Source organism: Mastigoproctus giganteus, chromosome 1 (assembly GCF_048544385.1).
Source record: "Mastigoproctus giganteus isolate SK-2022 chromosome 1, ASM4854438v1, whole genome shotgun sequence".
NCBI lineage: Eukaryota > Metazoa > Arthropoda > Arachnida > Uropygi > Thelyphonidae > Mastigoproctus > Mastigoproctus giganteus.
In genome coordinates, this window is record NC_143575.1 from 64,135,647 (window position 1) to 64,161,785 (window position 26,139).

The following is a 26,139-nucleotide window of genomic DNA, read 5'->3' on the forward strand; positions in this document are numbered from 1 at the left end:
ACGGACATGTCCGTCCCTCCAAAAGAATCATTTACTCCCATCGCACGTTATCTTTTAAGCTCCCAAAAACCTGCACAGAAGGACCAATCAGCTGCCACTCCTATATCAGTACCTCCTAATGCTCCACAAATAACAAAAGCAAATGCAAAAGAAAAGAATAAGAAAGGTGAAATAGCATCTAGTACCCAAGAAAACATGGATGTCGAGCAGACGGAGGTACAAGAAGACTCAGTTTTGGAGCTCTTTGCTGAGGAGGAAATGGACACTGGACAGCGTCCATACTTCCCCAGGAAGGAGAAAGCCAGTACTGAAAAAGGTAAGCCCTCAGCACCTCAGAAGCCGCCTGATGGACCCACCAAGCCAAAATAATGGCTAAATTCCTACAATGGAATTGTCGTGGATTCCGGCGAAATATTGATGACATCAAGGTCCTCCTGCAAAAGCACGCGCCAGTTTGCTTTTGCTTGCAGGAGACATATCTAAAGGCAAATGACGATCCCACCATGCACAACATCTCAATTTTTCGAAAGGATAGAATTGCGGATGGCTCTGCTCATGGAGGAGTGGCTATCCTCGTCGGCAATCAGACCCCAGTTCAGCCCTTGCTAATTACAACTAGCATGGAAGCTGTTGCAATTCGCCTTTCGGTGGGATTTATATTAACAATTTGCTCTCTTTATTTGCCACCTGGGACTGACATCCTCCAGGGAGACCTTGATGAACTTGTAACGCAGTTGCCTCCCCCTTACTTCTCGGGGATATGAATCGACATAACACCCTGTGGGGTAGTGCTAACATCAACGGAAGGGGACGAGTCATAGAGCGTATGCTCAATGACAATGACCTTTCCCTTCTAAATACTGGAACAAACACCTTCTTCCACATGCCTACCCGTACTTTTTCTGCCATTGGTCTCTCTATTTGCTCCCCTTCTCTCCCTTCACTGACTTGGGAGGTGGAGGAGAATCCATACGGAAGTGATCACTTCCCCGTGATAACCTTGTTACACAGTGGGCGCCCACGTCTTCCTTTTAGGTTACCACGGTGGAAGTTTGATCAGGGTGACTGGAATGCCTTCCAACATCAGGCAAATTTTGACCTCAGTACAGTCAGTCGGGAGCCTATCAATGATGCAATAAAGTACATCACAGAAATCATTGTCCAAGCAGTTGCTAATGCTGTCCCAAAAACATCTGCCCGGTTTCCACCATTTCCCAAACCTTGGTGGAATTTACAATGCACAACAGCAAAAAAGGTTCAAAACAAAGCGTGGGGGATATTTCGCCGATATCCTACCACGAACAACCGTATAGCCTTCAAACGTGCACGAGCCAAAGCACGCTACATCCGCCGTCAGAGTCAAAAGGAATAGTGGATCCGTTTTACATCGTCTATTAACCAGTCTACTAACACTAAGGTAGTCTGGGATAAAATCCGGAAAATGAAGGGAAAATATACATCTCAACCTTCTTCAATCCTAGATTATAATGGATGCACTATTGCAGACCCAACTGCAATAGCCAATGCTCTTGGGGAAACATTCTCTAACATCTCCGCAACATCCTCGTATTCCCCAGAGTTCCTGGTCCTGAAACATAAACTGGAAAAACAAGCACTTAATTTTAAGTCCGAGGGCCTCAATCCCTACAACGGGGCATTCACTATAGAGGAACTGAAAAGAGCCCTCACTCTTTCCAAAGCAAGTGCTGTTGGACCAGATGGCATCCATTATGAAATGATCAAACATCTTTCACCAAAATCTATGGATTGTCTGCTCCTTCTGTATAACAGAATCTTTATTGCAGGGCAGTTTCCGGACTCCTGGCGAAAGGCAATCGTTCTTGCCTTTCCTAAGCCAGGAAAGGATCCAAAAGTCACCACCAATTATTGTCCTATTGCTGTGACTAGCTGTGTGCAAAATCCTGGAGAGAATGGTTAATTCTCGTTTAATATGGTATCTTGAAACAAATGACCTTCTCTCCAACATCCAGTGCGACTTCCGAAGGAACCGGTCCACTTTGGACCATCTTATTAGATTGGAAGCATCCATCCGGGATGCTTTCCTAAAATGTGAACACTTGGTGTCGGTGTTCTTTGACATGGAGAAATCGTATGACACAACTTGGAGATTTGGCATCTTAAAAGATCTGCATAGCCTTGGCCTTAGGGGGCAACTCCCCATTTTTATTAAAAACTTTTTAGCCAATCGATCTTTCCAAGTTCGTGTGGGATCCTCACTCTCTCGTTCCTTCAGCCAAGAGGAGGAAGTATCAAAAGGATCAGTATTAAGTGTCACGCTTTTTGCCATCAAAGTCAATTCCATCACAGAACAACTTCCTCCAACTGTAAACTGTGCCCTCTATGTTGATGACTTTAGCATATTTTGTTAGTCATGCAACATGAGGGTTATTGAAAGACAACTGCAGAAAGCCATTGATCGCCTTAATTCCTGGGCACTTGCTAATGGCTTCAGGTTCTCGCCAGAGAAGACTGCTTGCGTACACTTTTGTCGCAAGCGTAATCTTCATCCTGAACCTGAATTAAGGCTCGGACAAAATGTTATTCCAGTAGTGTCGGACACAAAATTCTTGGGACTTGTGTTTGATAAAAAGTTGACCTTTCTCGAACATATTCGACAACTTCGTACAAAATGCACGAGGGGACTCAATATTCTCTGCTCTCTCTCCTCCACGTGTTGGGGAGCAGATCGATGCACCTTACTACGGCTTTACCGTGCACTTTTATGACCCAAATTAGACTACGGGGCCCAGGTATACTCCTCAGCCAGAGACAGTGCCCTTCGATGGCTTGACCCTGTCCATCATCAGGCCATCCGTATCACTACTGGAGCATATCGCACATCTCCTGTCCAGAGCTTATACGTCGAAGCAAATGAACCATCATTATCCCTTCGACGTAAGCAGTTATCTTTAAACTATGCTTTAAAGTTGAAATCCCTGCCAGACCATCCTACGTGGACATCCGTTTTTGAGCCACGTTGGGAAATCTTGTACAATACCCGTAAGACTGCCAACCGACCTTTTGGCATTCGTGTCCAAGAGCCACTCAGAGAGTTTAACATCATGGTAGACAAGGTTGCACAAACAAGAAAAGAAATTCCTCCACCCTGGCATGCTCATCCCCCACCGTGCAACTTTTCCCTTAAGAAATGGGTAAAGTCTGAGGCCTCATCATCTGTCTACCAGCAGCTCTACTCTGCACACCAAGCTGAGCACTCAGACTTCTTGCCCGTTTACACAGACGGCTCGAAGTCTGAATCGTGCGTAGGATCTGCTACTGTCTCTCCGGACACTAAAAAAAAAAAAAAAAAATATCTCAGCAGATTCCTCCTGAATACAGCATATACACTGCAGAGCTGTATGCTATAGAGCTAGCCTTGGATCACATTCGAACTTGTCAATTCCAAAGGTCAATAATATATTCTGACTCTTTGAGTGTATTACAGGCTTTATTATCTCTGAGACACAATTCTCATCCAGTTCTTTGTTGGGTTCAGCAGAAGATACATTCTCTTCATGAATACAAGTTTGATATCCGCTTCTGCTGGATTCCTAGCCACACTGGGATAAAGGGAAATGATTTGGCTGACGCTGCAGCCAAATCAGCAACACCCACTCATAATTGTTGCCTGTCAGTCCCCTATACAGACTTCAGGCAAATAATACGCAACAAGATATATTCCCAATGGCAAGAACTATGGCACAGACAGAGAACAAATAAATTATATCAAATAAAGCCTGTAATAGAAACATGGCAGTCTAGTCTGCGCAGGAATCGGAGCGAGGAAGTTGTTCTTGTTCGACTCCGCATAGGACACAGTCATTTGACACATTCTTTTCTGCTGAGGGCGGATGACCCTCCTATGTGCGAGTCTTGCGACACCGTTTTAACTTTAAAGCATATTTTAATAGATTGTGTTAATTTTACCCATGTTCGCAATATATATTTTACCGCTTTTACTCATCCGACTGAGCCTTATACACTCAGTCAGATTTTATCAGACAACGACCACTTGTCAGCAGTTTTTAAGTTTTTACAAGCTATTAATATATACACACATATATAAATTGGATCATTTATTTTTAAACTTATACTGCCTTATATATATATATATATATATATATATATATATATAAAAATAACAATTTGACGAGGTAACCTTTTTAAAGGTTACCAGAATTTATCTTTATTGTTATTTTAATCGTTTCCTGGCGCAGTATAACCTTAGTTGTGTTTGCGCCAATAAACCTAAAATCAAATCAAATCAAATCCTCCATCTTTCTGGGCAATTGTCACTCTCTCCACGGTGGATTTCGGGTGGTGTTCACCACTCTTGGTTAAAATTGTCCTTGTCTTTCTTATGATATTCTCCAGCTTGGTGTGAGTCCAGTCTATGACTCCGAAGGAGTAGGTTAGCACTGGGACTGCATAGGTGTTTATGGCTTTAACTGTGTTTCCTCCATTCAGCTTTGCTTTCAGCAGGCTTCTGAGTCTCTGATGGTATTTTTCAGTCAGGCAGGCCTTAATCTCCTTGTGCTGTAACTGCTGAGCCTGCATCATCCCCAAGTATTTGTAGGCTTCTCCCCCTGCCATGGCTTTGATCTATTTACCAGTCTGCAGCTGGTAGTTTCGGGTGACTAATTTTTCCTGGTGTAATTTGTGGGTCTTGTATTTGTCTAGACCAAATTGAATTCTAATATCAGTGCTGAATTCTTTGGTGATCTGCAGTAGTTCCTGCAGGTGTTTTTCGGTTCCCACGTAGAGCTTGATATCATCTGTGTACATCATGTGGGTGAGGGTATACAAATTCTTCCTTCCATCTTTGAGGTTATGTCCATACTTGCTACTCTTGCATGGTGGATAGCTGGTTAACTGCTAGACAGGACCACAATGGGCTCGGGTCATCTCCCTGAAAGATTCCTCTCGTGATGGGGATTGGCGTGGTTACGATGTTTTCACCCTTAATGGTGGTACTCCATGTCGCCATTTTCTCCTAGGAAGTTTGTCATTATCAGATTGACTTTGTAGATATTCAGCACCTCTATTAGCCAGCTATGTGGCACGGAGTTGAAGGCCTTGCGGTAATCGATGTAGCCTGCATACATGCTGCACCTCTGCTTGTTGGGTTGCTTCATAACTGTGGCATCTATGGTAAGCTCCTTTCATCCTTTGCTCAGCCACTTGCATCCTTTCTGCTGTTTGGCCATTGTTCTGGCTCTCCAAGTGGTCTGATATCTTCCTGGTTATGGAGCTGGTCAGGATCTTGACATTGTTGGGAGGCAGGTGATTGGCCTATATTTCACTGGATTTCTTGTATCTTCATCTTTAGGCTTCAGATATGTGATTCCTTGAGTGAGAAACTTTGAGATTGTCTCTGGGTGCCTTATCATTTGGGTGAACTGCTCTGCCAGTTGCTTGTGTGTGCAGTTGAGCTTCTTGTACCAGTAGTTGTGGATGTTATCTATTCCTGGAGTTTGCCAGTTGTGATAGTTCTTGATTGTCTGTTTTACTTATTCCCGAATCTGCCATTGTCTCATTCTTTTATATATTTGGTTTTCTTGCATTCTAGTTCAATCCAGGGGGCTCGGCTGTTATGTCTTACTTCCCTGCTCCATATGCTTCCCCAGAACTCCTCAATTGTCTTCTGCTCAGGTGGTTTGTTCCCTTCTCTCCCATTACTGTTTTATACAGCAGCATATTGAAGAGGCAAGATTCCTGTAGAAGTCTCTTTGGTCCTCATTGAGATTTGGTTGTTTATTTTCCTCTGGGAGCTCTCTTTGTATCGGTCTAGTCTCTTGCTGATTGCAAGGAGGTTCTACTTCAATGTGTTCAGGTACTCTCCTATTCTCTGATTTTTGTCTCATATTTGGTCTCTCTCTTGAGGATGCACTTCACTTTTCCAATTAATTTCTTACTCCTATTGCCCTGTTGGTACTGGGTCAGTTGGCATATCTTCTGCTGCTGCTTATTATTATTATTATTATTAGCTACATGGTGCAAAGAAGCATGAGGCTTATGCTGCACCACCCAAAAGGAAAAAAAAAAAAAAAAAAAAAAATGCAGAGTTAGAGAGAGAGAGAGAGTGAGTGAGTGAGTGAGAGTGTCAAAAGTAGAAGGGATCACCAAGAAAGAGTAGAATGATTATATCCAGCTCAGGACCCTGGGTGTGCCAAGCCCCTACTCACCAGATGTTGAGCCCCTATGGTATGATACTTTAATACATATGTTAATACATTAATTAATGGTTTTAATAATTTTATAATTTTTTTTTAGTTTTTGTGAAAAGTGAATCCATGGCAGTACAGCTTTTTTTAGAATATTTATTTTTAAATGCATGAAATATTTGCAGGCTTCTTCAGCAGCAGCAGAAAGTGCACAAGTTAAAGCTAAAACTGTAATGCAGGCAAAGAAAGCAGCAGTGGAATCAGCCAAAGAAGATCCTAAAAAAGATGATAAATCCAAAGCTGATGGAAGCGAGAGTGCTGTACAATATATAGATGTGGATCTGAAATTTGAAATCAAAGAGGTAAACTGTTAGAAATCACGTTTAATTTTCATTTTGCTGATAAAGTTACTTTGGATCATAAGTTTGCCAATAAAGCAGTTAGATGTAAGAGTTTATTCTGTAAACATGTATATATGCTATCTTTTGCTTAGCTGCCAAGTTTCTGGATTTATGACAGATTCTCTTTCTTACTCATTTTGGCCCTGATCTGTTTCATTGTTGTAATTTAGTTTGTGACATAGTTTCTCTGTCTTTATGCAAAAAACTCGGGTTTTCTCCTTTTTCTTTTTCAGAGAAAATGGTAGAGAATGAAAAGGACCTGGGGGTAATTGTGTAGGCAGATATGAATTTTTCTGAGCAGTGCAGATGGGCTGCAAGAGTAGCTCATGGTGTCTTGTCAATGATATACCGGAATTTTTCAAGCAGGGATAAAGAGGAGATTATTCCCTTGTATAAGGCAATGGTCAGGCTACACCTTGAGTACTGTATACAGGTCTGGAGGCCTCATTTCAAGAAGGATGTAGAGCTGCTTGAACGAGTACAGAGAAGGGCAACAAGATTAGTGAATGGAACAAAGGGTTGCTCTTACGAAGAAAGGTTTAAGTTTTGCAAATTACAGTGTGTGGAGACTAGGCACCGGCGGGGTGATCTGATAGAGGTGTATAAAGCCTTGAATGGTTTGAGCATGCTCAACGTTGATGGGATTCTTCCACTTGCTCAGAATAGTCACCTGAGAGGGCATAAATTCAGGTTGAGGAAAGACAGATGTAGGATAGATGTGCGGAAATTTGCCTTTAGCCAGTGGGTAGTAGGTTGGTGGAACAGACTTCCATCCCTTGTTGTGGAAGTTGATAGCCTAAATAAATTTAAGGCTCAGCTGGACAGGTATTTCGAACAAACGAAGGGGTGAAGTGGAAGTTTTTTTTTTTTTTTTTTGGCTGATGCTGCATAAGCTTGCTTTCTTGCATCATATACCTCTACTAATGCTATGTTAAAATTGGAATTTTTTTTAAAAAGGTTGTAAAATTTCATTCATTATTATAAGCCAGCCATTTGACATTCTGTTCTGGGGAAAATAATGGAGTCACTGGTTAAAGAAGCATTGCAGGATCATGTAAACAAGACAGCTGTAATAATTCAGACACAGCATGGGTTTGTTAAGGGGAAGTCTTATCCGACCAATTTGATTGGATACTATGACATGGTCACAGAGGAACTGGATGCAAAAAATAATTTTGATATCATATACTTTGATTTCAGGAAAGCTTTTGATACTGTTGCACATGGAAGACTGCTGTTGAAATTGGAGCAGTATGGCATTAAGGGCAAGTTGCCACAATGGATAAAAGGATGTTTGAGTGGGAAAAGACAGAGAATGGTAATCAGTGGGTATTGCTCTTTGTGGACTAATGCTATTAATGGTGTTCCCCAGGGTTCAGGTTGGGCTCATTGTTGTTTTGTATATATATCAATGCTATTGATGAAGGTATATCGAGTTTGCGGATGATACAAAGTTTGAGAGGATTGTTAATAATAGTAATGACAGTATGCTGCTGCAACAGGATCTGGAAATGATGGGCTGAGAAGTAGCAACTGAAGTTTAACATTGACAAATGCAAAGTACTGCACATGGGTCTAGTCAATATATAGAAATTTTATGAGGAGGAGATTATCCCCTTGTATAAGGCAATGGTCAGGCCACACCTTGAGTGCTGCGTACAGCTATGTAAGCCTCATTTTAGGAAGGATGTTGAGTTGCTAGAATGAATACAGAGAAGGGCAACAAGACTGGTGAGGGGAACAAAGGGGTGCTTTTATAAAGAAAGGCTTAAGTTCTGCTAATTGTAGCATCTGTAGAGTAGGCACCTGTGAGGTGATCTGATTGAGTTGTACAAGGCCTTGAATGGATTGAGCATGCTCAATGCTGATGGCATTCTTCCTCTTGCCCAGATTACAAACCTGGGGGGGGGGGCATAAACATAAAAGAAATTGACAAATTTCCATCTGTCGTTGTGGAAGTTGATAGCCTTAAATAAATTCAAGGCAGAACTAGACAAACATTTGGAACGAATGGATGGGTGAAATGGGAAGGGGTTTTTTTTTTTTTTTTTTGGTTGATGCTGTATAAGCTGGCTTTCTTACATCATATGCCTCTATTAATATTAATGCTATACTTTTACCGATGCATGCTAAAAATCCTATAGGTTCATTGGTTATCTTCATACCTTTCATGTTGATTGAGGTGTACAAGACCTTGAATGGGTTGAGCAGGCTTAATGTTGAGGGGATTCTTCCCTTTGCTCAAATTACAAACCTGAAGGGTCAAGGATTCAAACTGAGGAAAGACAGTTGTAGAATAGATGTGCGGAAGTTTGCCTTTAGCCAGCAAGTAGTTAATTGCTGGAACAAACTTCCATCTGTTGTTGCGGAAGTTGATAGCATAAATAAGTTTAAGGCAGAACTAGACAAACGTTTGGAAAGAATGGATCAGTGAAATGGGTAGAATTTTTTTTTTTTTGGCTAATGCTGTGCGAGCTTATTTAGCATTAGCATTAGTAGAGGCATATGATGCAAGAAAGCAAGCTTATTCAGCATCAGCCAAAAAAAAAAAAAAAAAAAAAAAAAAACCTCTCCCATTTCACCCCTCCGTTCGTTCGAAATACCTGTCCAGTTGAGCTTTAAATTTGTTTAGGCTATCAACTTCAACAACAAGTGATGGAAGTCGGTTCCACCAACCAACCACCCGCTGGCCAAAGGCAAATTTCCGCACATCTATCCGACATCCGTCCTTCCTCAATTTGAATTTATGCCCTCTGAGGTGATTATTCTGAGAAAGATGAAGAATCCCATTGGCATTGAGCATGCTCAAACCATTCAAAGCCTTATACACCTCTATCAGATCACCTCGCCGGTGCCTAGTCTCCAGACTCTGTAATTTGCAAAACTTAAGCCTTTCTTCATAAGAGCAACCCTTTGTTCCATTTACTAATCTTGTTGCCCTTCTCTGTACCCGTTCCAGCAGCTCTACATCCTTCTTGAAATGAGGCCTCCAGACCTGTATACAGTACTCAAGATGTGGCCTAACCATTGCCTTATACAAGGGAATGATCACCTCCTTATCCCTGCTAGAAAAATTCCTGTATATCATTGATAAGACACCATGAGCTACTCTTGCAGCTCGTCTGCACTGCTCAGAGAACTTCATATCTGCCTGCACAATTACCCCCAGGTCCTTTTCATTCTCCACCACTGTCAGGGTAGTACCGCAGAGTTGATACATTGCTCTGGAGTTACTGTTACCCATATGTAGTACTTTACATTTGTCAATGTTAAACTTCATTTGCCACCTCTCAGCCCATCTGTTCAACCTTTCCAGATCCTGTTGCAGCAGCATAGCGTCAGTAGTGTCCTTAACGACCCTGCCAACCTTTGTATCATCTGCAAACTTAGACATTAAACTTGATATCCCATCATCAATATCATTCATAAACACCAAAAACAACAATGGACCCAACACTGAACCTTGAGGAACTCCACTAATAACATTAGTCCACGTTGAGCAGTGTCCATTGATTACCACTCTCTGTCTTCTGCCACTCAACCATCCCCTTATCCATAGCAGCAATTTGCCTCCAATGCCACACTGCTCCAATTTGTGCAGCAGTCTTCCATGTGCAACAGTATCAAAAGCCTTTCTAAGATCCAAATATATAATATCAAAGTTATTCCCTGCATCCAGTTCTTTTGTGACTACATCATAGTATCCAATCAAATTGGTCAGGCAAGACCTGCCCTTAACAAAACCGTGCTGCGTCTGAGCTATAACTGAATTCTTGTCTAGATGATCCTGCAGTGCTTCTTTAACCAGTGCCTCCATTAATTTACCTGGAACAGAAGTTAAACTAACAGGTCTATAATTACTTGTGTCAGCCTTTGATCCTCCTTTGTGAATTGGGGTTACATTTGCACATCTCCAGTCTATGGGTACCTCCCCTGAGTCCAAACAAGCTCTCATAATTATGGCTAGGGGTTTGCATATTTCCTTTGCTGCCTCCTTTAATATAACTGGATAGATCCCATCCACCCCAGGTGCCTTTTTTATGTTTATCCTCAACAATCTCTCCTCCACTTTCCTCTCAGTTATTACAAAATCATCCAGCTCACTGCCAATGTTTACTTTACCTACATCATTCTCCTTCCTGAATAACTCCTCATGCGTGAATGTAGATGCAAAATACTCGTTTAGATTGTTAGCCACCTGAGCAGGATCCTCAACTGTTGAACCATCAATATCCAGTGGACCAATCTGATTCATCCCTTTCCTTCTCGAGTTCAAGTATGTAAAGAACTCCTTTCTGTTTTTCTTTGCATCCTTTGCCAAGGATTTTTCGTAGTCTGCCTTTGCCTGCCTAATCTCCTTTGTGACTTGGTTACAGACCAACTTATATCTATCATAGGCTTCCATGTCCCCCATTAATTTGTATGTATCCCATGCATTTTTCTTCTCTGCCACATGTCTCATTAGTCCATCTGACAACCATTTAGGCCTAAACCTTGAACAATATTTCTTAGTTGGTATGTAAAGCCTGGTAGCCACCAAGATTAGTTCCTTGAATGCTTCCCATTTTGAGTTTGCTGTTGGTAACATCATCAGTTGGTCCCACTGTATAGAATTTAAATACTGTCTCAGACCATCATAGTCGCCTTTACGAAAACAAAAACCCTTCCTTTTACCTCTGATGGTAGTTACCTCCTTGAGTAAATCCCACTTCAACACACTGTGATCACTGCCACCTAGTGGTTCATTTATCTGCAGGTTCTTAATGCATGAAGAATCACTACTGATAATCAGATCAAGAGTATTGCTCCCTCTTGTTGCCTCACGAACATGCTGATGTAGAAAACAATCATCCAATAAATCCACAAAAGCCTTGCTAGTGTGCGAGTGACCAACCCACAAATTCCAGTCAATATCTGGGAAATTAAAATCCCCCATTATAAGACTCTCTGATTTACTGGCCCACTCTATTTCCCTGTACAATATATTATTATACTCATCAGAGTCATTAGGCCTATAGCACACTCCTACTCTCAATTTTGATTTCCCTATGCTTATGTCACACCAAACTGACTCGACACTGCCCTGTCCATCGATGTCAACTGGCTTCACTTCCTTTGACTTTATGTGTTTCTTAATTAATAGCATAACCCCTCCTCCCCTCCTGTCCTGTCTATCCTTTCTATATACATTGTATTCCCCAAATTCCAGTTCCGCATTACTTATATCTGTTTGACACCACGTCTCTGATATCCCAACAATATCTGCCTTTGATGTTTTGAGCAATACCTCAAATTCATCAAATTTATTTACCAAACTCCTAGCATTGGTGTACACGCAGGTATACATGTACCTGTTTCTATTCTTAGCTACCCTAACACAACCCATGTGTTTACTTGTAACGCAATGACTACCAGCAGTCTCTGAAATATCCTGCATCTTGTTTTTCAGACTTCTGCTCATTTGAATAGAAGCAGTGCAAGAATCACTTCCACCTCTGCCAGTGGCTACTGTTAATCTATTAGTCCTTGTATCCCCCCCAACTAGCAGTTTTCCGACCCACCTAACACTGCCTCGACAGCATCAGCAAACATTCTTGTACCCTTTCTATTTAAGTGTATCCCATCCCTGTAGAAGCAATCTCTCCTGTTAACAAGTACAGTCCAGGCTGAAAAAAATTCTACCCCTTGAGCCTTGCACAATCCCTCCAGGGCCGAATTGATCGACAAGGCTCTCATCATATACTCCCTCCTATCGTGTCTGGGCAGAATTGCAGACACTTTCAAGTTCAACCCTAATTCACGGCTTTTTTTCAACAGTGACCTGTACTTGCTAAGTAATTCCGCCGGTCTCCTACTCTTAATATCATTAGTGCCAACGTGTACAACTATATCACCTTTTGTGCCCTTAAAAGATGATATCCGCTCTACAACGTCATCAACCTTTGCCCCTGGCAGACATACCCTGGTCCTATTCCACCTATCCTTTTTACAAAGCATGTTCCCCGTTTCCCTGACAATAGAGTCACCAACAACTACTAGTTCCTGTGGGACCAGCGCATTCTGCCTAGGGGACTGCCCCTGTGTTGCCTGATGACCAAGTGCAAGCTCTGGCGTTGATGTGGGCAGCTGAGAGCTTGATGGGCCCCTCAATTTATTTCCTTCGAGGGCATCCACCCTGTCCTTCAAGGTCTCATAAAGGCCCATAACAACGCTGAGTTGTCGCCTGATTTCCTTGCACTCCTTACATCGTGCACACACAAAGACATCCCCCTTGGCAGTATCATGTCCCGTACCCGACTGCTCCGCAAACATCAAGCAAACAGTGCATTTTAATAGACTGTGATTCAGAGGGCAACTGCCCCCCTCAGTTCTCCCCTGAACCACAGCACTCCCATTAGCTTGAGCCTTTTGCTTTGCTGCTCTGGTCAGAGTCATGATTCCAATTTAATTCAATAAAATTTAAAACAAAAATTAAATCCTTAAGTTATATCCCAAAACAGTTATGTTATATATATATATATATATATTTTTTTTTTTTTTTTCGGTATCTAGTGTTCCCTTTATACAACTTCCGTATCACGTGTACCACTATAGTTATGTATTAATTATTTGTTATGATTAAGTCGTTATATATATTTATAGAGTTAAAAATACAATTTAATTGACAATAAAGTTTATCAAGATTAATAGATTTACTGATTAATTGACAATATTATATTATGCAGTATACTACACTAAGCTTATGCTATCGTGTAAAAATGGCTGGAATTCACGAACGGTATTTCTACGGACTCGTAAGTATTGATTAGTTTCGAAATCTCGCTATCTCAATTTAGAATAAACTAAGGATCCTGACTAGGTCTATAATCTACTTATAGAAGATAATTTGATATAACAATTGGTTAATAAATCGACTAAATTTGGTTAAAAGACCTCTCGTTCAATTTGTGACACGTGGATTTGATACCGTTACCGATACTAAGTAATATCTACGAAATCTCTGTCTAAGTTAAACTTTAAACTAAGTATCGTAACTAGGAATATAAAGCTACTCTAGAAAATAAGTTAATATGACAATTTAAACTAATAAAGCAGAAAATAAATCAAGAAAAACTTCTCTGTTTGAAGAGCTTTAAGGAGCAATGTCTGCACAGGCTAATCTCGCACGATTTCTTGCATCATCTACTTCTACTAATGCTAAGTATTGGGTTACTATGAATTTTAAATTGAAAAAGTTACTAACAGATATTTCAAAGACTGTCATTGAACTGGGAAATGTTTGATCTAATAAGGGTTTTTCATTTCTTCTGTCATTGAACTGGGAAATGTTTGATCTAATAAGGGTTTTCATTTCTTCTGTCATTGAACTGGGAAATGTTTGATCTAATAAGAGTTTTCATTTCTTCTGTAGTTAGGCTGGATGTAGTGTTCAAAACGACAACGACTGCTCTTTCAGTTGAGATATTCATTGAACAATAGTACTCTAACAGTAACAATACTATTGCTGCAGCCATAGTGTAGTATTTATGATTCGAATTAAGCTATAATAAGTTTTTATTAGTTTATAACTTCCAAACTGAATTGGACATTTTCTCTTATGCAGTGTAATTAATGCTTCAGCGATTGTGAAAACTCCAAGAATTTGTTGACCCTTTTTATCCTGAGAGAGAGAGAGAGAGGCAGGCCACGCTAGTGCTTTCAGTTTAACCTATCCATCCCCTTTAACAGTTTTTCTAGCCTTGAATTTATTTTAACTACCCACCTGCACAATACCAATTGGAAGTTGTTCCAACAATTTACCACCCTGAAATATACAAAAGTTATGATAGCACACCTTAAAACAATGTTGTTTTTTACTAAACAACTTTTAAAACTTTATAGTAATGTAAATAAAAATTAACACAGGACCTACTGTCTGAAATCTCAATAAAGAAAATGAGTACAGCATATTCTAATACCCAGTTATATAATGCGAACGTTTTACAGACAATTTTACCTGGAGGAGACAGACAAATCACAGTATCAGGGAACAAATACTGATACTATGATTTGTCTGTCTGCTCCAGGTAAAATTTTCTGTGAAACTTTCACATTATAGAACTGGGTATTAGAATACTATTGTACTCATTTTCTTCAGTGAGATTTCAGATAGTAGGTTCTGTGTTAATTTTTATTTTCATTGCTGTAAAGTTTTAAAAGCTGTTTAGTAAAAACAGCGTTGTTTTAAGGTGTGCCGTCATAACTTTTGTATTTTTCAGAATTGAAATAAACATATAAAGCCTAAAAAAAATTTAACCACCCTCTGACTGGAGGCAAATTTTCAGATCTCAGACCTTCAACCATCGTTCTTCAATTTGAATGTGCGTAGTCTGTGAAAGAGGAAGGATTCCATCAGCATTGTGCTTGCTCAATCCATTCAAGGCCTTAAACATACCAATCGGATCTCGTTGCATGTGCCTGTTCTCCAGATACTGCAATTTGCAAAATTAGTAAGGGCACCTTTTAGCTTCATCACCAATATTATTGCCTTCTCTGCACCTGTTTAAACAGATCAGCAACCTTCTAAAAATGAAGCCTTAAGACCCTTTATGCATTACTCACACTGTAGCTTGATCATTGCCTTATACAGTGGGATAATCACTTCCTTCCTTATACATGTGCCAAAATTGCTGAATATCAGAGACAAAACTCCATGAGCTGTCATAATAGCCTATTTCCATTGCTCAGAAACTACATATCTGACTGCAAAACAACTCCCAGGTCTTTTTCATTTTCCACTTCCATGACTATTACATTAACATATCAGTTCTGGTACTGCACAACTGATATGTTAAGCTAAGATTGTTGCTCCCCATATGCAGTACCTTACATTTGTCAATATTAAACTTCAACTACCACTCTCTAGCCCATCTAGATATTGTTGCAGTGGCATAACCTGATTACTGTGAATGACTACCCTGTTAACCTTAATATTATCTTCAGACTTAGATAATAAGCCTGATATGTCTTCATCAATATCATTAATAAATATGGAAAACAAACATGGACTCAGCACTGAACCCTGGGGGGGAGGGGATTCTGCTAATAACATTAGACCAAGAAGAGCACTATCTGTTGATAACCGCTCAACTATCCTTTTATCCACATATTCCAATTGGTATTGTAGTGTTTTATGCAAAATACATCAAATGCTTTTCTGAAATCTAAGTATATGATGAAAAATTATTTTTTTTTGTATTTAGTCCCTTGGTTATTACATCATAGGGTCCAAACACGTTGGTCAGACAATTCACCCCTTAATAAATCTGTACTGCAACTGCAGTATAGCTGTATTGCTCTTTACATTTGTCTACATTGCTGTTTTAACCAGTGACTCCATTATTTACCTGGAACAGAAATCAAACTAATAGGTCTGTTATTACTCATGCCTCCCTTTGATTCCTATTTTTGAATTGGGAACATTTGCACATCTCCCGGGAGAATACCTATGGACTGAAGAAATGCAAATGGCTGAAGGTTTGTTTACCTCTTTTACTGGCTCCTTTAATATATCTGGATAAATCTTATCCACCCAGGTGCCTTTTTATGATTCTCCAAATTTCACCAATTTCTGCTTCATTTTCTTATCAGCTCTCTGCCAAAATTTGACTCACTTCTTGCATCCACACCCCTCAAAAAATTTCTAATTAGCAAATGTAGATGCAGAATACCCACTCATTTCTCAGCAACCTGAGCAGGATCATCAACAGTTAATCCATTCATATTTAGTGGACCAAAGTGATCCCTCCTCTTTCTTCTACTGTTAATATAAATAAAGAAGTCTTTGCTGGTTTTCTTGGCATTCTTTGAGAGAGACTTTTTATAATCTGCCTTAGCTTGCATATTATCCTTTGTGACTTGATTACAGACAGGGTTATATCTACCATAGACTTCTCTATCACCTGATAATTTATATGCATCCTATGCATTTTTCTTCTCGCCACAAGTCTCATCATTTGATCTGACATCCATTTATGCCTAAGCCTGGAACAGTATTTCTTAGTTGGTATGAAATGCCTAGTAGCCTCTTTGATTATGTCCTTGAATACTTCCTATTTAGCATTTATTCTTGATAACATCATTAGATGGTCCCACTGTATAGAATTTAAATTCTGTCTAAGAGCACTGCCCCTCGACGGGCACCTGTACGTGGTGAGGGGACCTCCCAGTGACGCTGCTGGACTTCCAGACTAGCATCACTGGGATCCAACGCCCACAGCCCAGGTTCCAGGCTTACATCAATGGAATCGGGCGTGTTTGCCGTGCGCTGCGACCCCTTGGAAATTCGGAAAGGGGGATCCTGGTGGTTGAGGGGCCCAGCTTCAATACACCACTTTGGCCCCTGCTTCGACAAGACGGGTGGTCCTGGAAGGCCTGGCTAGGATCAATCGGCTAGTAGGCTCACCTGCGAGGGTCAACCGTGTCAATCCAACGCCCCTACCCTCATGGTCCGAGGGACAGGATTCAGGCTGGCGGCGGTACGGGTATAGTGTCTGGGTAGCCCTGGCATTCCACTCCCGAGCGCATTTATTGCATGCCGGGTAGTGGGCATCCCTTTGGGCTCCGTGGTGGGTGGGGAGCCCGGGCACTGAACCACTTCAAAACTTCATGAATCCTGATAAACATATTCCTTCAGGGGCCCCAACCCGGTCCCTATCTGAAAATATTGATGGAGAGGCAGATAGCATTATTGCTACAAAGAGGCAGCAAACTGAACAACCATCAGGGCCTGTCCCAAGGTTCTTAATAATGCATTCCACCAACGAAACACCGATTGGTAAAATGTCACCCTTTTTTATACAAAAAGGGTTGGATGGGTTAGCAGGTACACCGAAGTCAGTTAAGAGGCTCCGTTCTGGGGACCTCTTGATTGAAACAAAAAATGACAGGCAGTCTGACCATCTACGCTGAGTAACATCAATGGGAGGAATACCCATAACAGTGACACCACACAGAACACTAAATTCATCGAGAGGTGTCATTTCGGAGTGGAACCTTCTCGACGTCACCGAGGAGGAAATCTGCTCCGAATTAAAACCACAGGGAGTTATTGCCATCAAGAGAATTACTGCGCGAAGGGATGGAAAAATTGTTAAAACCAGGAGTGTTATCCTGACTTTTAACTCTCCTAAACCTCCTGACGAGATTAAAGCTGGATACGTCAATTGTTCAGTGCATCCATACGTTCCGAACCTTTTACGGTATTTTAAATGCCAGAAGTATGGACATTCTCAAATGGCCTGCTGGGGAGTCCTTGCATGCGCTCGATGCGGTGCAAAGGACCACGAAACAACAGCATGTTCAGCCGCAAAACCCACCTGTATTAACTGTGAAGGCGAACACCCGGCCTACTCACGAGCATGACAGAGGTAGGTGGAAAGAAGAAAAAGAAATTCAAAGGCTGAAGGCAGAGTTAAATATATCATACCAGGAGGCAAGGAAATTGGTGAAACCCCTGAATATCAACAAACCTACCTACGCCCAGAAGGTAGCAGGGAGATGTTCCGTCGGAACTCAGACGGACATGACCATTCCTCCAAAGGAGTCTTTCACTCCCATCGCACGTTATCTCTTAAGTTCTCAAAAACCTGCACAGAAAAACCAATCAGCTGCCACTCCTATATCAGTACCTCCTAATGCTCCACAAGTAACCAAGGTAATTACGAAAGAAAAGAATAAGAAAGGGGAAGTCCCCCCTAGTACCCAAGAAAACATGGATGTCGAGCAGAAGGAGGTACCCGAAGATTCAGTCTTGGAACTCTTTGCGGAGGAAGAAATGGACACGGGACAGTGTCCATTCTTCCCCAAAAAAGATAAACCCAAGACTGATAAAAGTAAGCCCTCAGCACCTCGGAAGCCGCCTGATAAATCCACCAAGCTAAAATAATGGCTAAATTCCTACAATGGAATTGTCGTGGATTCCGGCGAAATTTTGATGACATCAAGGCCCTCCTGCAAAAGCATGAGCCAGTTTGCTTTTTCTTGCAGGAGACATATCTAAAGGCAAATGATGATCCCACAATGCATAACATCACAATTTTTCGTAAGGATAGAATTGCGGATAGTCCTGCTCATGGGGGAGTGGCTATCCTTGTGGGTAACCAGACCACAGTGCAGCCCTTGCTAATTACAACTAGCATAGAAGCTGTTGCAATTCGTCTTACGGTGGGATTTTTATTAACGGTTTGCTCTATCTATTTGCCACCTGGGACTGACATCTCCCAGGAAGACCTTGATGATCTTCTAACGCAATTGCCTCCCCCTTTCTTACTTCTCGGGGATTTTAACGGACATAACACCCTGTGGGGTAGTGCTAACATCAACGGAAGGAGACGAGTCATAGAGCGTATGCTCAATGACAATGACCTTTCCTTTCTAAATACTGGAACAAACACCTTCTTCCACATGCCTACCCGTACTTTTTCTTCCATTGATCTCTCTATCTGCTCCCCTTCTCTACTCCGTTCACTCACTTGGGAAGTGGAGGAGAATCCATACGGAAGTGATCACTTCCCCGTGATAACCTTGTTACACAGTGGGAGCCCATGTCTTCCTTTTAGGTTACCACGGTGGAAGTTTGATCAGGGTGACTGAATGCCTTCCAACATCAGGCAAATTTTGACCTCAGTACAGTCAGTCAGGAGCCTATCAATGACGCAGTAAAGTACATCACAGAAATCATTGTCCAAGCAGCTGCGAATGCTGTCCCAAAAACATCTACCCGGTTTCCACCATTTCCCAAACCTTGGTGGAATTCACAATGCACAACAGCAAAAAAGGTTCAAAACAAAGCGTGGGGGATATTTCGCCGATATCCTACCACAATCAACCTTATAGCCTTCAAACGCGCATGAGCCAAAGCACGCTACATCCATCGTCAGAGTCAAAAGGAATCGTGGATCCGTTTTACATCATCTATTAACCAGTCTACCAACTCTAAGGTAGTCTGGGATAAAATCCGGAAAATGAAGGGAAAATATACATCCCACCCTTCTTCAATCCTAGATTATAATGGATGCACTATTGTTGCTGATCCAACTGCAATAGCCAATGCTCTTGGGGAAACGTTCTCACACACCTCCGCAACATCTTCGTATTACCCAGAGTTCCTGGTTCTGAAACGGAAAATCGAAAAACAGGCACTTAATTTTAAGTCCCAGGTCCTCTTTCCCTACAATGGGCCATTCACTATAGAGGAACTGAAAAGAGCCCTAACTCTTTCCAAAGCAAGTGCTGTTGGACCAGATGGCATCCATTATGAAATGATTAAACATCTTTCACCAAAATCTATGGATTGTCTGCTCCTTCTGTATAACAGAATCTTTATTGAAGGGCAGTTTCCGGACTCCTGGCGAAAGGCAATCATTCTTGCCTTTCCTAAGCCAGGAAAGGATCCAAATGTCACTACCAATTATCGTCCTATTGCTGTGACTAGCTGTCTGTGCAAAATCCTGGAGAGAATGGTTAATTCTTGTTTAATATGGTATCTCGAATCAAATGACCTTCTCTCCAACATCCAGTGCGACTTCCGAAGGAACCGGTCCACTTTGGACCATCTTATTAGATTGGAATCATCCATCAGGGATGCTTTCCCTAAATGCGAACACTTGGTGTCGGTGTTCTTTCACATGGAGAAAGCGTATGACACAACTTGGAAATTTGGCATCTTAAAAGATCTGCATAGCCTTGGTCTTAGGGGCAACTCCCAATTTTTATTAAAAACTTTTTAGCCAATCGATCTTTCCAAGTTCGTGTGGGATCTTCACTCTCTCCTTCCTTCAGCCAAGAGGAGGGAGTACCACAAGGATCAGTATTAAGTGTCACGCTTTTCGCCATCAAAATAAATTCAATCACAGAACAACTTCCTCCAACTGTAAACAGTGCCCTCTATGTTGATGACTTTAGCATTTTTGGTCAGTCGTGCAACATGAGGGTTATTGAAAGACAACTGCAGAAAGCCATTGATAATCTGAATTCCTGGGCACTTGCTAATGGCTTCAGGTTCTCGCCGGAGAAGACCGTTTGCGTACACTTTTGTCGTAAGCGTAATCTTCATCCTGAACCCGAATTAAGGCTTGGACAATATGCTATTCCAGTAGCAGTGAACATAAAATTCTTGGGACTCATATTTGAAAAAAAAACTCACCTTTTTGAATCATATTCGTCAGCTCCGCACAAAGTGCTCACTTGGGCTTAATATTCTCCGCTCGCTCTCCTCTACATCTTGGGGAGCAGACCGATGTACCCTTCTTCGGCTTTACCGTGCACTCGTGCGATCCAAACTAGATTATGGGTCTCAGGTATATACCTCAGCCAGAGATAGTGTTCTGCGATGGCTGGACCCTGTCCATCATCAGGCCCTACATATTGCTTCTGGAGCATATCGCACATCTCCTGTCCAGAGCTTATACGTCGAAGCAAACAAACCGCCGTTATTGCTTCGACGTAAGCAGTTGTCTTTAAAGTACGCTTTAAAACTGAAAACCCTGCCAAACCATCCTGAGTGGCCATTCGTTTTTGAGCCATGATGGGAAAATTTATACAATACCCATAAGACTGCCAATCATCCTTTTGGTATTCGTCTCCAAGAGATACTCAAAGAACTTAATATCAAGGTAGACAAGGTTGCCCAAACACCAAAGTAACCCTTTCCACCCTGGCATGCTCATGTCCCGGCATGTGACTTGTCCCTTAGAAATTGGGGAAAGTCGGACACTCCATCATCGGTCTACCTGCAGCTTTATTCAGCACACCGAGCTGAACATTCTGACTTCACGCCAGTTTACACAGACCGCTCGAAGTCGGAATCATATGTGGGATCTGCTGCTGTCTTTACAGACAGCACTACATCAGAGCAGATTCCCTCTGAATGCAGTATATTTACTGCAGAGCTGCATGCTATAGAGTTAGACTTGGATCACATTAGTGAATGCCAATACCAACGGTTCATTTTATATTCCGATTCTCTCTCTGCGTGTTACAGGCTTTAATATCTGTGAGATATAATCCTCATCCAGTTCTGTCTAGTATTCAGCAGAAGATTCACTTCCTCCGTGGACGTGAATACGATATCCGCTTCTGCTGGATTCCCAGCCACATTGGGATTAGGGGAAATGATTTGGCTGACGCCGCAGCCAAATCAGCAATTCCCAATAATAACCGCTGCCTGTCAGTCCCCTATACAGACTACAGGCAAATAATACACCAAAACATACACTCCCAATGGCAGGATTTGTGGAATAGACAGTCTGGGAATAAACTATATTCTATAAAGCCTGTAATCGAACCGTGGCAGTCGAGTCTGCGCAGGAATCGTAAGGAGGAAGTTGTTCTTGCCAGGACCCGCATAGGACACAGTCATTTAACTCATTCGTTTTTGCTGAGGGCTGATGACCCTCCTATGTGTGTGTCCTGTGGCACAATTTTAACTATCAGACACATTTTAATTGATTGTCCAGATTTTAGCAATATCCGTTTTACCGCTTTTAATCATCTGACTGAGCCGTATACACTCAGTCAGATTTTATCCGACAATGACAATTTGTCTGCTATTTTTAGATTTTTAAAATCAATAAATATTTTTGCTCGTTTATAAAATTTACATTTTTCTTATACCTCTTGACATAGTGACCTAACTAATTAGGTCACTGAAAGTTTAAATTTTTTTATAAATGACATAGTCTTGGCGCATTATAGCCTTAGTAGCTAATGCGCCAATAAAACCAAACAAACAAACAAGTCTAAGAGTACTGAAGTCATCCTTACAAAAAGTAAAATCCCTTCCCTTTACCCTTGGTAATTGTGACTTTAAATAAGCCCCTGATCAGCACTATGATCATTGCCACCCAGGTTGCTTTTACCTGCATGTTCTTAATGCACAAGAATCACTGCTAATAACTAGATCAAGAAATTTGCTTCCTCTTGTGCCACTCTGACATTTTGCTGTTGAAAACAGTCATCCAATAAATCCACAAAAGTCTTGTTGGTGTGTAAGTGACCAATCCACAAGATCCAATCAATATCTGAAAAGTTAAAATCCCCCCATTATATGATATTTTGATTTACTGGCTCATTCTATTTCTCTGTAGAGTTGTTCATTATACTTATCACAGGCATTAAGCCTATAACAGACACCTACTCTTATTTTTGTTTTCCCAGTGCTTATCTGGCACCAAACTGACTCAACATTGCAGTGTGCTTTCTGTACTTCCATTTGGGGACTCCTGGCCATATGACTTTGATTCTTCCATTCTGTCACCCACGGGCTCTGTCCCTTCCTCCCTACTTTTCGCCTTTTGGGCCCTACATCCTTAAATGCTATCCCCCCCCCCCATGTATTGGGTGTGTTGCCACTGCAGGGGTGTAAAGACTCGAACTGTCACATTCCGTGCTCATTTCCAATAAAAAAAAAACTTTTCCTTTTGGAGGGGGGGGGAGGCACCTTGGAAATCCTAAGGCATTGTTAGGGTTTGTCCCACCAGAGACTTATGCAACCCTACTGCCTGGCCCACCTCTACATGGTTAAGTGTATTGGTGGATCTGATCTTGGTCTTTCTAGGGCCCAGTGGCAAAGAGACCTGACTAGAACAACATGCTCAACACTACACTATAATCTACATTTTCTGGCCTTTACAGAGTACTTTGTGTTACAAAAATGATTGCAGAGTTGGGGGAACCTCTCGGGCCACAAAAGCTGTATACACTATCTATTACAGGTCTTGAATATAGGAAGTACAATGTGTACTTCCTATATTAAAATTCTGAATCCCTCATGTTTCTGATATCTCCACAATGTCTACAATTACTTTTCTCCTAGTATTAGTGTATACCTCCAATTGCTTTTTCTCTTACTGCCAATGCGCCATTAAAAATCAAATCAAATCAAAGCTTTTTCTCTTAGCAACCTGACACACAGCCCATGTATTTGCTTGTTCCATGAAGACCCTCAGCAGGTCTTGAAATTCCTGACACCTTTCTTTCCAAGCTGCTGCTTGTTCTAGTAGTAGCAGAGTAAGAATTACCGTTGCCTCCACCTGTGGCTACTGTTAATCTTTTAGTCTGTGTATCCCACACCTACGAGCTGACAGCTTTTAGCCCACCTAACTCTCCCTTAATAGCATCAGCAAATATTCTTGCACCCCTTCTATTTAAGTTTCTTTTTTGCCATCTGTTCCAGATGGCAATAAAGTATATTCCATCCTTTTAAAAACACTCTCTCCTATTAACAAACACAGACCATGCTGAGAAAACTTCTTCCTTCACGAGCCTTGCACAGTTTATCAGAGCTAAATTGATTGACAAGGTTGTTGTCATATACTCCTTCCTGGCGTGCCTAGACAGGATTGCAATGTAACTGTTAATTAAATCCCTACAGCTCCTATTCTGATTATGATTAGTGTCAATGTGCACAACAGTATCACTTTTGTGTTCTTAAAAGTTGATAGCTGCTTTAGCTCCTGGAAGATATACCCTGGTCCTATTTTGCCTGTCCTTTTTTGCGTAATATATTTCCTGTTTCTCTGACAATCAAGTTATCAACTACGAGGGTAGTTCAATAAAGAATCGCCCTCACCTACTTCCACATATCACAGAGTCATGATATTTTGTGTGTAGCATCATATACAGGATGTCAAAAAAATATTGGTTCAGACGTTTAGGGGATGAAGGTAACATCTAAAGGAATGTGAATCGCATAGCAACCCATAACCGGAAATGTCACCGTAAGTCGGTACACGGCGCTGTTCATCAGTTCGCGAGGGAAAATTTCTGGTTTACTCCTTCAAGCAGTAGTCGCCGCACAAAATTTGTGCGATTATGGGTCATTCAGAGGTAACAGGAGTAGTGCGGGCAGACCATGTCTGATGTGAACTCCTGCCATGAAAGAAAGTGTGTTGAATGCCGTCCAGAATAATCCTACTACCAGCAGACGTGCCATTGCCTCTGCTTTAGGAGTGTCTTGTTGCAATGTACAGCATGTCTGGCACGACGATTCCTTACACCCCTTTCATCTCCAAAGGGTTAAGTTACTGCTCCCCCAAGATCATCCTGCACGTGTGGCTTTTGCGCAGTGGTTTCTCCAAGAAAGTGTTCAAGACTACTTGAATTTTCCAGCCCATGTTTTGTTCACGGATGAGGCTTATTTCACTCGGGAAGGCTTATTCAATCAGCACAGTGCTCATGTGTGGGCTCACAACAACCCATACAGTGTGTGCCCCCATGTGGCACAACATCGCTTTGCAATAAATGTGTGGGCGGGTATGGTTGGTGACTGCTTAGTCGGCCCATACCTGTTACCATCCCGCATGAAAGATCCACTTATTCAAGAAAGATCTGCTAAATATCGGATCTTTCTTGAACAGGTTCTGCCAGGGTTACTTGACGATGCTCCAGCAAATGTGAGATGTAACATTTGGTTTCAACATGACGGGGTGCCTTCCCATTATGGAAGGTGTATTCGCAACCATTTGAACAGGCATTTTGGGCATCGATGGATTGGCTGTGGTGGACCCATTGCCTGGCCCCCACACTCACCTGGTTTATCGAGCCTTGATTTATTTCTGTGGGGGCCCCTCAAATCTATCGTGTATGAATTGCCTGTGGAGACGGAAATGGATCCCATGGTGATACTCGTCTGCGCTGCTGCTACTGTCAAAGAAACTGCAGGTGTGTTCGACCATGTCCGCCAATCCATGCTGCGTCGGTGTCACGCATGCATCATATCTCATGGTAGAATTTTCGTGCATCTGTTGTAACATCATGAAATGCATCCATCTCGTACTCCATTGTTAATATTATGTCAAATAAATGTTTGCCACTAATTATTGTCTTGTGTCATTTCTGCTTCTTGTGCCTCTGCTACTACTTTCCCGTGATGTTTCCAGTTATGGATTCCTATGCGATTCACATTCCTTTAGATGCTACCTCCCTCTCCTTAACATTTGTACCAATATTTTTGAGTCATCCTGTATATCTCTGTAGTAAAGGTGTAAAAATTCAGCCCAGTGTCTTAATTTGGTTTTTCTCTTACAGAGCTGAACGTGTGATGAAGTAGCATCATGGACAAAGTTGAAGCCAGAGCTGTAATTCGGTTTCTGTTATTGAAGGGGAAATCTCCTAACGAAATCCACGAGGAGATGACTGCTGTATATAAGGATGAAGCCCCATCCTATGTCATTGTGAAGCACTGGCATAGGCAGTTTCGGTGTGGTCAGACATCGGTAGAATCTGAGCCCATTCCAGGTCGTCCCCATTCAGCCATTCATGACAGTACGATCAGAAAAGCGAGTTGTTAATCATGGAAGATCGCCAGATATCTGTGCTTGAATTGTCCCAGGAGGTGAAGATTAGTGTGGACTCTGTTGAAACAGTCCTTTATGACCAACTCCATTTTGGGAAATTGAGTGCAAGATGGATTTCCCCGATTATTGACTGGTTTCTAGAAGGCCGATCGACAACAGAAATCACAAGAGTTGTTAGCCCTGTGCCAAAAAAAAAAAAAAACGAAGAAGACTTTT

The 26,139-nt window shown here is 41.6% G+C and overlaps 1 protein-coding gene across 4 annotated transcripts in view; it reads left to right on the forward strand.

The window, feature by feature from the left end:
- Positions 1-26,139, forward strand: part of Vps13 (vacuolar protein sorting 13C) — a 1,645,987-nt gene that overhangs the window by 536,485 nt on the left and 1,083,363 nt on the right. For all 4 annotated transcript variants that reach the window (XM_090373229.1, XM_090373247.1, XM_090373239.1 and 1 more), the window contains exon 23: positions 6,371-6,547. In XM_090373229.1, coding sequence (XP_090229355.1) covers positions 6,371-6,547 — 177 coding nt within the window. The remainder of the gene's footprint in view (positions 1-6,370; positions 6,548-26,139) is intronic.